This window comes from Biomphalaria glabrata, chromosome 8 (genome assembly GCF_947242115.1).
Source record: "Biomphalaria glabrata chromosome 8, xgBioGlab47.1, whole genome shotgun sequence".
Classification (NCBI taxonomy): Eukaryota; Metazoa; Mollusca; class Gastropoda; family Planorbidae; genus Biomphalaria; species Biomphalaria glabrata.
Window position 1 is genome coordinate 24,600,062 of NC_074718.1, and position 15,809 is coordinate 24,615,870.

The window sequence follows — 15,809 nt, forward strand, 5'->3', positions numbered from 1 at the left end:
GCCGAGACAAGGTTTCTCAGCCAGGTCCACAACTATACAAGCACTATTAGATATACTTAATACACATTCAAACATTATAGCGACTTCACATATATATTGACACTATAGTACTATTTAATTAGCTTCTTCTTCCTTTTCAGCATAATGTTATTTTTTTAACCCCCCTCCTCCCCCAGTAACATCACTTTATCCCAGCTACGGGGGTTCTAGTTGTACAAAGAGAGATTCCGGGATCAAAGTGTTAATGTCTCTGTGCATGTGTGTGTTTGAATGCCTCTGTGCATACATGTGTGCCTGAGTGACAGCTCCTCTCAAGATGCACTTCAGTTGCAACCTTCCAGTGTAATCCCTTGGCACTGTTAGATTGTCTGGCTGTATTCACACGATCTTAACTCCTCTACAGTGGCACAGCCGGTAGCTCATTATGGCAGCGGAACACAAACTCATGCACTGTTTTTTTTTTTTTTTTGTTCGTTGCTGCTCTGTACGTTGAACGAGAACACAAAAAAACTGTGTGTGCGCTACACGGACCAAAATTGTAAAGAGCTGAGAACTGAGTTTAGTCTGAACAAAACCTACACTTCTACAGAACCGCTCATGTGTACATCTAAGTAACATAGATTTCTGGCTTTAGATACATCTTTGTTTTAATTAGTATAGAGGTGTCTCAAAACTTTCCCTATGCTAAGTAGAAAACAGTTGGGCTTTTTTTTTTAAACTTCTAGAGCGTGATAATTCCCCGGAACTACAATTTCCAAGCAAAGTTTCTGTTCCAATAAAATTGTATTTCTTGAATGCCATGTTATTGAGGTAATGTTGTTGCATTGAGTGTCCAGAGCAAGAGAACTATTTCTGATGTCACTTTAGAAAGATGAACAACTTTTTCTTTCTTTTTGGCTCCACTACTGCGCCTCCCCCTTCTCCCATTCTTTATGTTTTAGTCACTTGTTTTCATTTTGTTCCTTTCTAATTGTGGATTGACCTTTTAGTATTGATGCACTCTATTGACGTGTGTATCATGCACTAGAGCACTGACTTAAACACCTGCCTCAATGAGCTATTGTTTCTTCCCTCAGGTTTCAGCCTCTGACCTGGAGTGTGGGAAAAATTCTCCCGTGACCTACAGGATGGCCCGAATGCTGGCACCGCTGTCCGAGTTCCGAGTGGACCCCATCAAAGGGGACATATGTGTCCAGGGCACGTTGGATTACGAGACGGCCACGTCCTACCAGTTCCAGGTGGAAGCCGTGGATGCAGGTGAGTGCGTAGTGTCACTTGGGGGTCTGTTGAAGCCGTGGATGCAATGAGTTGATTAACTGTACATTAACAATTTTTTAGATCTTTGTTGACAAAACTTGATATCTCATCAATTAGGGTATTTGTGATTCAAGACATAGTTAGGGTATATGTGATTTCATCACATAGTTAGGGTATTTGTGATTTCATCACATAGTTAGGGTATATGTGATTTCATCACATAGTTAGGGTATTTGTGATTCAAGACATAGTTAGGGTATATGTGATTTCATCACATAGTTAGGGTATATGTGATTTCATCACATAATTAGGGTATTTGTGATTCAAGACATAGTTAGGGTATATGTGATTTCATCACATAGTTAGGGTATATGTGATTTCATCACATAGTTAGGGTATTTGTGATTCAAGACATAGTTAGGGTATTTGTGATTCAAGACATAGTTAGGGTATTTGTGATTCAAGACATAGTTAGGGTATTTGTGATTCAAGACATAGTTAGGGTATTTGTGATTCAAGACATAGGGTATTTGTGATTCAAGACATAGTTAGGGTATTTGTGATTCAAGACATAGTTAGGGTATTTGTGATTCAAGACATAGTTAGGGTATTTGTGATTCAAGACATAGTTAGGGTATTTGTGATTCAAGACATAGTTAGGGTATTTGTGATTCAAGACATAGTTAGGGTATTTGTGATTCAAGACATAGTTAGGGTATTTGTGATTCAGGCTTGAACTAATTCTCTTCTACTCTATTTCTAATCACTAGATTTCATAGGTCAACTGTTACCATACACACACACTCACAATGACAGAAAGTGCGTCTTCTATTTTCTCAGTTTCAACGCTTACACTCTTGAAAGACGTTATTGCAACAGAGAAATTAAAAGGGAGAAAACTCAAATGATAGAAAGAGAAGATAACTGAATCAGAATCACATTATCATGACATGTGTAGAACAAACATTACCTTTTTTTTTTAAACAAGAGTTATCTATCTTTGGTCATAAAAACACTATTTAATAATGTCGACCCTGGGAAGGTACTGGGCTTTATTCGGGAAGTGGGGCTATCTACGAAGATCTGATTTCTGAATTTGTGAACATGCACTATTTACATTAGATTTTTACCAAATATTTAAATTTTTACTACCTTTACTATTTTAACTGTGAATAGACCTTAAATTTAATTATATTACTGTATAGAATCTGGCCCTTGTTGTTTAGAGAGAGAGTAGTCCTTAAGGGACTGCAGGCACGACATGGCCTAAATTGTGCCGATGTGCCTCAAATCAACAACAAATCTTTGGTCATACATATGCGCAACACAGTCTGTCTCAAGATGTAGCCATAAGTGAACTATTGTAGTCATGTTGAAAGATTGTATATCCTGAACTGGTGAAGGCAGAGCGTTCTTCAATGATATGGTTTGTCTGGAAACATACTGGTAGACCTAGTTCAATATACATGTTTCCCACATTCATTACAAAGTAACCAGTCAGATACATTGAGAGGAGAAATGACACAAGGGATATACACACACACACTCACAGCCCGGCCCACTGACTTCCTTCTCCTCCTTGGCACCCAGTGCTCAAACCCACATGCTTCCATTGTGTCCATCTTTTTGTTAGTGCCTGGCGCCGAGTGCCGCCCCTTTCATGTCTCTTGTCGGTTTACAGTGGTGCACATGGATGTCATTCTGACTGGAAACAAATCATTTCACCTCATCCTCTTGGCCTGGACTAATTACTTGCAGCACCTGGCAGCATGGGACTCTTTTTTTTTTTTTTATCTCCCCTTATTGTGATTACACTGAGCAGACGACAGGGTGTGTGAGAATATCATACAACAGATCTTCACAATCTGCTGTAATCATGTGATAATTAGATAGTCCTGTCTCTCTCTCTCTCTCTCTCTCTCTCTCTCTCTCTCTCTCTCACACACACACACACTTCATAAAGTATCTCCCTATTTCACTTTGGTGACTTTTAGCTGTTGTTGAATTTCCCATCAACACTTGCTGGGGATGTGTGCGTGCGTGTGTGTGAACTCTGGTCCGCGTTCTGCATGTTTCATTAAACAAGTTCGAACATGTCCTAGCTGGCCATAATCACATCAGTGCATCGAAGACTTCCTTTTCATGAATTGCACATTAATTCAACTAAAAAACAAAACAACGCTGCTTTCAATCACGTGTGACATAACTTATATTACTTGATCGGCTTGTGGGGTCACCTAGTTTGAAACTAGTGTGTTTGAAATGCTTCACAATCTGAATGAGCATTGAATTGAATGATTTCATTTTAATATTTTGGGTTTTTCCGATCTCATTGCAGTTCTCTTGTTCAATGTAACAGCTTCATCGCTTGTTGCACACACATCATTTCATTGTAAATATAAACACAACTTCTGATTGATTTGTGGGCACTTAGCAATAACACCATTATCCGTTATGATGTAATAGCCTATGCCCAGCTTTAGTGAGATTCAGTAGGAACATTAAATGCATCGCATGAAAAGTCAAAGCATTGAGAATGTCTCATCTGATGAATCACTGCTAGAAACGAGGCACTAATACTTTATGCCAGTGGTTTGAATGTTATTTCCATTCAGGATCCGGTCAAGTTATCGTTAGGCTAGACTGGTGTTCTATTTCACGAGGCAAACGTGTAGGACTCCATGCGTATCATGGGCGTAGCCAGGATTTTTTTTCGGGGGGGGGGGGGGGGTTGCCCCCGCGATTTTTTTTTATATGTATTTATGTGTGTGTGTGTAAACATAATCTTTATTACATTCTGACCCTTCATTCTTTCGGAAGACGTTTATTGTGCCCTAGAATAGGTTCTTCCATGAGTTAGAGGAAAAATTGTAGATTCCCCGCCATTACTAGCAAGGAGGTCTGGGGGAGCGCTAGGAGCTACCCCAGCGCGGGGCTCCCCCGCCGCCAAGCACTATTTCTGGTATTGAAAGCCAACAAAATGCATATTCTGAGGTATCTACAGTGCAATTTCCTGCTATTAAAAAGTTTTATTTCAAAAACCTAATGTGCTATTCTTACTGACTTAGACCCTCCCGCGCTGTTCGGAGCATTTGACGTCAAGCTGTTTCCATTAAAATCTCTCACAGGTAATGTCTGAAGCCTCTTCCCACCTGCCATGAGGACCTCCATGAATGAGTGGCGTTAAATTATACTAGGATATCATTGCAATTCTTCTTAATCGTAATTCATTTTGTCGGAGAACATGTCCCGCAAACCTCATGCGTCGATCTCTCACAATCTTACTAAGGGGTCGACTTCCAGTTCGGCATAGGATTTCCTTGATTAAGACCCAATCTCTATAACTGACTCCTAAAATCTGTCTTAGCCATCTTTGTTGAGCCACATTTAGTGTTTTTCAATTTCGGCAGATGACTATTCACTGCAGTTTATTAATGGAGCCCTGCCACTGGTAAAAATGTGTAACCTCTCTAGAATACGCTCTTGGAATTAAGTGACTGTAGTTTGCTTTAGATTTTATATCGAAAAGAGAAGTTTTGTCGTCAAAATCATTTGTTGGGGGTTTTCCACCTCAAAATGCTCTGTAAGGGGATCTTAAACTCAAAACCATCTGGAGGGGTTTTAAACTTTAAAAAAAAGCCATCTGTAGAAGAGGGGTTTAAACTCAAAACCCCCGATTGGATTGGCTACGCTCAAATAATTTAAGTGTGTAATTTGCTTTTTATTATTTATATTGAAGAGGTATTTTTAGCATCAAACCCCTCTGAATGGGGTTTAAACTCAAAACCCCTTTTGGCAACGCTCATAGCATTTTGAGTGCGTAATTTGCTTTTTTTCTTACACTGAAGATGTACATTTTAGCCTCAATCCTCCCTGGCGGGGGGTTTAAACTCAAAACCCCTTTGGCTACGCTCATAGATTTTATAGTGAGTAATTTTCTTTTATTTATATTGAAGAGGTACTTTTCAGCTTCAAACTCCACTGGAGGGGAGTTTAAACTCAAAACCCCTTTGGCTACGCTCATAGATTTTATAGTGAGTAATTTTCTTTTATTTATATTGAAGAGGTACTTTTCAGCTTCAAACTCCACTGGAGGGGAGTTTAAACTCAAAACCCCTTTGACTACACTCATAACATTTTGAGTGTATAATTTGCTTTGTTTTTATTATTAAAGAGGTATTTTTACCTTCAAACCCCGCTGAAGTTATGTTTAAATTCAGAACTGAGTCAAAACCCATTTAGCTACGCTCTTAACATTTTGAGTGCGTAATTAGCTTTTTTTTTATATTGAAGAGGGGGTTTTTAAATCAAAATCTTCCTTAACTGTGCTCTTGGAATTAGGGGATTTTCGTTTGCATTTTTTTCTGTTTTGTTTTATAGAATAGGAGGAGTTAACTGCAAAAACCCCAGGTAGGGGGTTTAAAACTCAAAACCCCTGGTAGGGGGTTTTAAACTCGAACCCTCTGGTAGGGTTGTTTTTTTTTAACTTGAACCCCCCTGGTAGGGGTTTTTAAACTCGAACCCCCCTGGTAGGGGGTTTTAAACTCAAAACCCCTTTGGTTGTGCTGGGGCAAGTGATGGTTTAATATTAAAATCTCACCTAAAATAAACAAAATCAAAGCAAAAAATCAGTCACTAAATTCCGCAAGGGGGAGGGGGTTGAACCCCAAACCCACCCCCCCTGGCTACGCCCATGATGCGTATGTTACTTGTGCGAAAACACTTTGAGACTCGCTGCTGTGCAAGTTGATCAATGAGTCTGTTGACTTGAACTGTTTGCTCTGTTAACCTTTAGCCCTTTTGTTTGTTCGCCAAATGAGGGCATAATTAGTTGAAGCTCTCGGGTCCACCTACGTCTGGATCTAGTCAGTTCAGGCTACAGGGACTCTTGGCACAATACATATGCCCCTTTTTTATATATATCTTATCAAACAATATATATTTGTTCTTAAGTACAACATTGAGGCGCCTATAGTGGTATTGTCTGCATTACCCCAATACTAATAATTAAACCAAACAAACAAAAAAAAAAAAAGAAGAAACTTCTAGAAAGAATAGAATAAAGTAGATTAACTTGTAGAGTCAGTCTTCACTACATCGAAAGCTCCTGTATGATTGTGTAGCTTGGAACTATGAAAGGAGTGCAAGATTTCATTGATTCCCAGTCACTGTAACTCTTGATAGGTTAAGGTGTCAGTGAAAAGTGACTGTCAGTACTATGTATCCTCACTTCCAGGTCAATGACCGTCTTTCAAATGTTGGGGGTAGATGACGTAAAGCGAATCTGTTTTTATGAGGATGGCATGTGGCCAGCACAATGACCAAACTGCCTTTACTTCCCCGACATAAGTCAGGTACCCATTAGAGTTGGGTGGGTTAATGAGCCTTCTAAAACTCAAGAAGTTTGAAATCCAAGTCTTCACTGAGATTCAAACTTAAAATACCTCGGACCAGAAACCAAGCAATTTACCACGCTTCATGTGTATCATGTATGACTGTTTTTTTTTTTAAATTATTTTTTTTTGGCTTATGCTTTTCTAAAGAAATGTTCTAGAAATGCAAATATTTTTGTTGTTGTAGCGTGGTTTGGTTTGAAAATGTGCCCCATGTTAAGTTAATCTTGCCTTGAAGGAATCCACTTCATACATAGGGATTTAGACAGTCATGCACTGGGCAACTAATCAATCTAATGTGCCCAAGAAAGTAAAAGTGTATCAGATGTATACATTTACATTTAGAAAAAAAAATTATTCTACCCAATGGTCCGTTTCACTAAAACAAGGACATTGAAATCCTAAGGCCTTCAAGTTAATGTATACTCCCTCCCCTCCTTACAAAATGTTCCTCATTTGAATTCTTTAAAAAAAAAAACTTTCTTATTTTTTATTTTTTTTTTTGCTATCTTAAAACTTAGAATTACTTTTTTTGCTTTTGCTAACAGCTTTTTCAAACACCAGGATAATTAAAAGCTAAAAAACTTATTTTATTAAATCCTTAGTCAGAGCATATAATAGGTTGACAGAAGGAACTTCACATTTTGGATTACTGTAACCTGTTTGTTTAGGACAAACATATTCCTATACTTCCATATTATCTTAGTTTTTTTTGGGAATGTTTTGTAAATTATAAACATTTTTATTTTAATTATTAGATAACTTGACAACTCAGGCTGTGATACAAGTGGAGATATCTGATGTCAATGACAACCACCCCAAGTTTGAACCCAAAGACTATGCCATCAATGTCATGGCTAATGCCAACCCTGGACCCTTGGTTACTGTGCAGGCTAGGGACAGAGACAGTGGCCTCTTTGGAACTGTAACATACTCTATTGTGTCTGGGAATGACAAGGGTTATTTTACCATCAATAACAACACAGGTATCTCATGGAAAAAATTTACAAAAAAATGTAAATTACATTTTGTGAAAAAGTTTAATGTCTTTTTTAAAAGCATAAGTTTGAAATTAAATGTAGTGGGCCGGATCGATTCATATGTCCCTAAGAGATACACGCTGCGCTCCTAGGACTCACAACTTTTAATTGTGCTGTGTGTTCACTCAAATTTAAGGTTTTGGTGACTTTTTAGGTAAACGGGCTGCAGGTCTGGGACTGGCTCCTCATTTGACGTAGACAAATCACCTACTTCACTACATTTACGAAGAATATTCATTTATTTAGATGAGTTTGCTATTTAAATACTTGTCATATTTGTGTATGTCTGTTCTATTCTGATAGCAGCTAGTGTCACAAACCAAAATGTGTACAGACACCAGTTTGTGTTCATGTGCAGCAGAACAACTAATCAATAGAGTCCTATCCTGGCTTTGGAATGGTGACCCCCCCCCCCCCCCCCCCCAAACCAACCGCTCACCCACCTTCTCATAGTTTAGAATGTTTTATTTACAATTGCTATTTCTGTTTCTAAACTAATTTAATTATTTGTGTTTCTAATGTATTTTATTTAATGACATTAGATTTATTGGGAAGGGAAAAAGGGGAGAAACTACCTGTATATTTTTTTATTTATTTTATTGTCAGGTGACCAGGTGACCTGGCCTTAAACAAGGCAGGATAACCTGGGTACTTTGAGGACAAAGCTAGAGTTTGCATGGGTTTTTCACAGCGGAGGGTTGCATTCCCCACTTCTGCTTTTCAAATATTTTATAATTAATATTTACCTTTAAGAATATTTTACTAAATTCAAGGTCAAATTTTAAGACAACCCACTTATTTGATTAAAGTCATATAGATCTCTTAGTTTTTCATTGATGTGTATTTTTTTTTTTTTTTAATGATTCAATAAGCTATAATAAAGTTCTACGTTTTGAACTATTAAATCTGATTCTGGTGTCCTGTGCTATGTGTGTACATGATTAATAAACATATTCAATACTACATCCAAGTGACAAGTAGAGCCACACCTAGAGCCTAAACTGTAGTGTAAAAGCCCTACAAAATTAATTGATAATTTGGGTCATTTCTTTTTCAGTGTCCTTGTTTTGTTTTAAATTAATTGAATTAAATTCTTTATGAAATCTTTTATAAGCATCATTTCTGTTCATTTCTCTGAAGGGTCCATCCAATTGATCAAAGTGCTTCCTAATGGACTATTTACGCTGATCATCAGAGCCACAGATGGTGGTGGACTGACATCTCTAGACAATGCTGTGGTCACTGTCAGTGTCATCACAGGCAATGTGTTCCCACCAATCTTCACTCCCACAATGTTCAACTTCACTGTCAGCGAGGCTGCAAGTATTGGACAGAAAGTAGGACAGGTCCCAGCAAGTCTCTCCAACCCTACTTCAGGTAATCATGTCATGGAAATATAGTTTTAAAAAAGATATTAAAGGTAGAGATGAAAAATCAATTTGCTCATATTTAAGATTATTTACTTCTAAACACTTTTGTAAAGTAGGGAGTCCCACAAGATAAAATAACTGGTATTATAAGCATATATTCTATGAAGAAAGATTTTAGAAGTAAAAATTTCTAGCAAAGTTTGCCTAGAGATATATCTCTGAAAGTATAAACTTCAAATTTTTATTTTTAAAAACAAAACTTGGAAACACCCAAATCTTCTAGATCTATCCCATTTCTAATTTGTAGTTTTGGTTCATTCCATTATTGTTTAAAAAAAAAAAAAAAAACTTGTTTAAAATTTGTTCCAAAATTTGCAAAATTATAAAAATTCAAACATTTTTTTTTTGATGCCTAGAAATCAAGTACAGCATTCGTTTCCAGACTGTGGATTGGTTCAGGCTAGACACTGTGACTGGTGAGCTTTTCTCTAAAGCATCCCTGGACAGGGAGGTCAGTCCTTTTGTGGTACTCAGCATACAGGCAGAAGCCTACTTCCCACCTGTCTTTGCTGTGGCTCAGGTTAGTTCAAATACTGACTCATTGATGGCCTCACGTGATTGTTGCCATTTTTGAATAAATTGTTTATAATATCAAATATTTCTTGCATGTTTTCTCAATTAAAAACAAAACAAAACAATTTATTGTTTATCATAAAGAAATTTAATATGTCCTCCAAAAACTATAATAATAATTCCACACATGTGATATGTATAACATAAGTTACAACATTAAAAGATCAATAATCAATTTTTGGTTTTGTTTGTTCTATCTTCAGGTCAATATTACAATTCTGGATATAAATGACAATGCTCCATATTTCCCATCAACAACAATGTTGGAGTTGGAAGTTCGTGAAGATGAAGTTGTTGGCAGTAATCTATATGTTGCTCAAGCTTTTGACAAAGATCTTGGTAACAATGGAACTGTGCGATACAGGCTCCAGGACACTGCTGATAAACCTTTTTCTATTGATAGCATCTCTGGCAAGATAACTCTAAACAGAAATCTAGACTACGAGGCAGTGCAGAACTATTCCATTGGCATCATTGCTGAAGACCTCGGCACCCCTCGAGCTTTGAGTGCCAACATGACACTCACTGTCAGGGTCAAAGATGTTAATGATAATGCCCCCCAGTTTGACAGGGCTCTCTATTTGTTCAGCGTATCAGAAGATGTTCCTCTTGGTCAAAATGTCAACGTAGTTTCTGCCACAGACAAGGATTCTGGGAACAACAAGAAAATATCTTACTCCTTTGTGGAATCACGCTACAGCTCTGTATTTGGCATTTCACCAGTCAGTGGACAGATATGGACAAGAGAACCACTGGACAGGGAGCTTCATGATTATTATGAGTTCACTATTAAGGCAGTTGACCATGGCAGTCCACAGCTTTCTGCCACAGCACTAGTCAAGATTAATGTCACAGATGTCAATGACAATCAGCCAGAATTCTCTAGAGATGAATACAGGTTCTCTATTGCTGAAAATCTGCCCCCCAACAGTTTAGTTGGTCAACTTACTGCCACTGACCGAGATGCTGGAAGCAATAGCCTTCTGGATTTTTACCCCTCTGGGCTGAACAACAACTTCACTGTTGACCCCAGAAAGGGTGAGATTCGGACAAAGGTGTCCCTAGATAGAGAACTGGTTTCTGAGCATGTTATCATCTTCTATGTCTCTGACAGTGGCTCCCCTTCATTGAGCTCCCAGACCAGGGTGAGAATTAAAGTGGAGGATGTGAATGACAACAGTCCAATCTTCCAGAGACAAGGTCCTTTCATTCTCAATGTTTCTGAGAACCGGCCCAAGGGAACAGAAGTGACCACTCTTGTTGCCATTGATTCAGATGAAGGTGACAATGGATTAGTAACCTATTTCTTTGATCAGAGTAAGTAGTCACTTTTGTGGGTGGATTTGGGTGGACAACCTTGTATAGTTAATGAAGGAATACTTTCTTGATTATTTTATATGCATTTTTATAAACTTGTAGGCTATTAAAATATTCATCAAATTTCAATTTTTTTTCTTTAGAAGACTAATGAAGTTAGAAAAAAGATATCTCAGCTTGTTTAAAACTCACTTTTAAGACAGCAAAATGTCTAAATCTCCTTTTTCAACATTTGATCAAAATGTAAAGTTTTTATCCAACTTCTGAAGTTTTTTTCTGTAGATCTAGAAAATATAAATCAACACAACAGTTGCTACCTACATGTATGGTTTCTTGTGGGGGACTTATCAAGGAGTCCCAGTTTTTAATACAAGATGAGTTTCAAATTTTGCCCTGTACAGATGAGTCATACAGAGTTGTTGGATGATGTGGGCTTAGATAAAGGCACATTTCTTATTCCATATGTTTGGACAGACTTGACTTCTTCCCTTGTGTTATTTGAGCATGGAATGGGTCAGCAAGGAAAACCAACTTGGCAGATTTTAAGTGCCTGATTAACATGCATTAGATTGACATAGGAACACATGTAGGGCATAAGTCTCTTTTAAAGTAACGTCTGTAATTTATAAGAAGATATAAGACAGGGAATACAGTACAATAAAAAAAACAACATATTTTAAAATGTTTTTACATTGACTGTCATTCCAGATCAATCTGAAGGTGTTGCTCTTAACAGTTTTGAAATTCATCCACGCTCTGGTAAAGTGACCACAAAAGAAGTCCTGGATTATGAAACGCTAACTGTATATCGCTTGGTTGTGGTGGCCCGAGATAATGGACGCATTTTTATGGAAACATCCCAGCAAGTGACTGTCCAGGTCCTGGATGTCAATGACCAGGCTCCCATGTTTCCTTCTAAGGCTGTCACATTCGACTGTGTTGAGAATGTTAGTTTGGGCACTGTGGTGGGGAGGGTCAAGGCCACAGACAAAGACTCTGGTGAGAACGGAAAGGTCAACTACTACCTGGTGGGAGGTAACATCTTTAGTGCTCTCTCTGTGGACAGAGTCTCTGGGAACATCACCACAGTTGCAGAGATTGACTATGAAGTGGCATCAACCCACATTTTGAATATCCAAGCTTTAGATAGCAGCGCAGCACTGCCCAAGTCAAGCAATATCACAGTAACTATCAGAGTAAGTCACTCAAATGATACACAAACATCATTGTTATCATAATTTGTAAGTTTTCAGAGTAACATTTAGGTTGATAACAAAGATATTTTGTTTATATTAATGGAGGTAGAGTTTCTGATCTTCTTTAAACTTTATTGAAAGTAAAAATTAAGCCAAGGCAAAAAGAGTAGTGATTCTTAATGATGATTTAGGATTGACTGAGGAATTTTCATAAACTCTTTAGTATAAACAGACACATTGCTCTAAAGCTCTTCTTTTTGCACAGGTTCAGGTTAAGAGAGAGTATGTATAGACTTAGAGATCATAATGTTTAGTTTTCATTGCAGATGTAACTCCTTGAATGTCTTTCCTCATTGCTTAATTCCATGCTCCACAGATCATAGATGTTAATGACAATGCCCCTGTGTTTGACCAGGATCCTGTAATTATCCGCACCATTGCAGAGAATACCCCAAAGAATCAAGTGATCCACAAGTTCATTGCCACAGACAGGGACTCTGGGGTGAATGGAACAGTTCGTTTCTCCATTGAGACGTACTCTGGAAAGGATGAAGGGCTCGGTCCATACTTTGACATCAACCCCAGCACTGGTGAAATGTACATCTCAGGACTCATTGATTATGAAGCTGTAAGTAAATGTTGAATGTGGTTTAGTAGATGTATATTGATGTAATTCAGCATTCATTTTTTTTGTTTCTTTTTATCTGGGAATTATAAGTTCCCAGATGAATGTGAATTGAATCCTAGATTGCCTATGTAAAGCTAAGGCTTCCATAATGATTATGAATGCCAATGAGGACCACTTTAATTTATCAGTATTTTTAGTATGTCCATGAGTCCAACCAGCTCTAATGGATAACTGCATAGGTTAAGGAAGTAAGGAAAGCTCAGAAATGTTTGAGCACAGCCAAACAATAGCATGTCACTGGCACACTACATAGATAAAAGCCAAATGTAGTTCTCAACCCTCGATATAGTTAACAGGAATTTTAATTTGCTCATTCCATAACAACAAAAATTTTAAAGCAACTTTTTTTGGGGTGTTTTTTTTTTTACATAATCAGTCCTTCTCTTCCACAGGTAAAACAGATTTCGGTGATGGTCAAGGCCCAAGATTCCTGCCCGTCACCCTGCAAACCCCTCAGCTCTTTAATGACCACCATAATCTTTGTCACAGACATTAATGACAATGCCCCAGTGTTTGAGTCCCCGTCTGAGCTGACCGTATCAGAGGAGGAGGTTGCTGGTTATGTGGCGGTGGTGGTGGTTGCTGTAGATGCAGATTCAAACATTGACAACAGCGGCAACAACATTGTGAAGTATTACATTGTATCTGGGAATGAGGACGGGAAATTTCTCCTGGATCCTGACACGGGTAATTGCTGCTTGGTTCATTGAAATTTGTTTATACATTAGAGCTACACATTTTTTTATTTCATTTTAAACTCTCAAATATAGCCCAACTCAACTTCACAAAATAAAAAAAAACATCACTTCTATACATTCAATAGCCAATGGGAAATTGTTGCCTTGGCAAAGGTCTCTGCTTCATGATCCAATGTTGTTTTTCATGTGTTTCTCTAGACTTTTCATGCAGTTATTTCTTCTGAGTCATTTGAGCTTTTCAACTTTTACTTTCAGGCTATCTAACAATTTATGATGCTCTGGACCATGAGGTGCAGACAGGCTACCTCTTAAACATCAGTGCCGAGAACCTGGGACTGCCCAAAATGGTGTCCTACCAGCAGCTGAACATCACTGTAGCTGATGCTAATGATAATCCACCAATCTTCCAGAAGACTGTCTATCATGCCAACATATCAGAAAATGCCAACCCACTGACCTCATTTTTTACAGTCAAAGCCACTGATGCAGATGAAGGTATGCTATGGTTTCACCCACTGTTTAATTAAGGTTATAATGGGTTTCAGTATAAAATCTGAAACCAAGTCCTTTGTCACCAATGAGATCCCATTACAGAGAAACATGTCATAGTCGACTCATGCCTTTCAGTAACTATAAATGACCTTCTTCACTTAACTGCCTTGCCATCTTAGTATCTAAAAGGATAATAGTGGTCCTTATGATTGATGGAATGATAGTTGTCAGACTGATTTATAATTACTGCTCGGTCAATAACATACTGACATCTGGGTCTGTGAGAAATTTTCAAAAAAAGAACAGTTTTTAAAATACATTTTTATTTACAAACTATTATTCTCGTGGATGATTGATTGAACATGCAATGAAAATCAGCAAAGTAATAACATTTTAACCTTTAAAACTCTTTGTATCTCAGGTGCCAATGGTCAACTGACATATCAGATCCCTACTGGCATAGCAGGAGACAAATTCTCTGTGGATGGCCGCACAGGTGTGGTTTCGACCACATTGAAACTGGACCGGGAAGAGATGGACTCTTACATACTGACAGTCTATGTGAAAGATGGGGCGTATCCCTTCCACTACAGCAGCTGCACAGTCTTTGTGACTGTGACTGACCTCAATGACAACCCACCCATCTTCAAGAACCCACCTTTTCAGATCAGCATTCCAGAGAACAGGGACCAGAGCTCAGTGCTGACAGTGGTAGCCCTAGACAGAGACATTGGTGACAATGCCAGGATTACTTATGAAATAACTGGTAAGACGTTAGTTTCAACTAAACCTTCTAAAGTGTATAAGTTGTTCAAGGCAATGGAAGTGTTTTATGGGACAACCTTTAATCCAAAAAAAGATTTGCTATTGATTTAAATTATCTTCTGACTTAAAAGCTAAACAGATTTTTAAAAAATGTCAACATTTTTAAATGTGTTTAATAGCTTAAGCAGATTTTTAAAAAGAAGTTTAATGTGCCTATTGCTCCATTGTGCATTGCCATAAAATCAACATTGAGTTTGAAGTAGATGTAGTCAATAATGAATTTAAACAGTAATCCTAACTTTTAAAAAAGTAATGCCTAGCACTTCATTGAAACAATACACTTGCTTAGTGAATGTTAAGACTATCTCTTCTGTTTAGCTGCAAACATTTTTCACACTCTTTACAGGTGGCAATGATGGAAGCTTCAGCATTGACCCTCAATATGGTCATTTGTCTACTCAGGCTTTGGACCGGGAAACAAGAGCTCTGTATAATCTGACCATAACAGCAAGAGATCACGGGGCTTCTCCTATATCTGCTAGCACCTATGTACTGGTGAATGTTTCTGATGAGAATGACAATAGCCCAGCATTTGATAAATCAGTAAGTTCTTTGTCAGTCTTAGTCTTGTTTGGTCAGATGCTATTTTTATTTCACTTCTGTGTTTAACTGTTTTGTATGCTCTGAAGACATTTTGATCATTCTCATATCTGACAGATTTATGAGGCTTCTATCAGTGAAGATATCAGTCCTGGCCAAGTCATGCTGACTGTGACTGCCACTGACCCAGATGCAGGACTGAATGGGCTGGTCATGTACTCCTTGAGTAATGAAACTGATGGCTTCTTTGAGATCAACAGTACATCAGGGGAAATATACACTAGTGGGTGAGTGAGACACACAATAATTGGAGTGGAGGCTATCTCACTAAGTTGACCTGCTCCCCACTACCAAGTATTA

At 38.0% G+C, this 15,809-nt stretch overlaps 1 protein-coding gene across 4 annotated transcripts in view; it reads left to right on the forward strand.

The window, feature by feature from the left end:
• LOC106056647 (protein dachsous-like) overlaps positions 1-15,809 on the forward strand; it is a 99,278-nt gene that overhangs the window by 68,177 nt on the left and 15,292 nt on the right. For all 4 annotated transcript variants that reach the window (XM_056038978.1, XM_056038979.1, XM_056038980.1 and 1 more), the window contains exons 3-14: positions 1,077-1,257; positions 7,409-7,636; positions 8,831-9,067; positions 9,477-9,640; positions 9,897-11,010; positions 11,719-12,206; positions 12,583-12,834; positions 13,287-13,581; positions 13,848-14,087; positions 14,506-14,850; positions 15,256-15,452; positions 15,567-15,736. In XM_056038978.1, the coding sequence (XP_055894953.1) occupies positions 1,077-1,257; positions 7,409-7,636; positions 8,831-9,067; positions 9,477-9,640; positions 9,897-11,010; positions 11,719-12,206; positions 12,583-12,834; positions 13,287-13,581; positions 13,848-14,087; positions 14,506-14,850; positions 15,256-15,452; positions 15,567-15,736 (3,911 nt within the window). The remainder of the gene's footprint in view (positions 1-1,076; positions 1,258-7,408; positions 7,637-8,830; positions 9,068-9,476; positions 9,641-9,896; positions 11,011-11,718; positions 12,207-12,582; positions 12,835-13,286; positions 13,582-13,847; positions 14,088-14,505; positions 14,851-15,255; positions 15,453-15,566; positions 15,737-15,809) is intronic.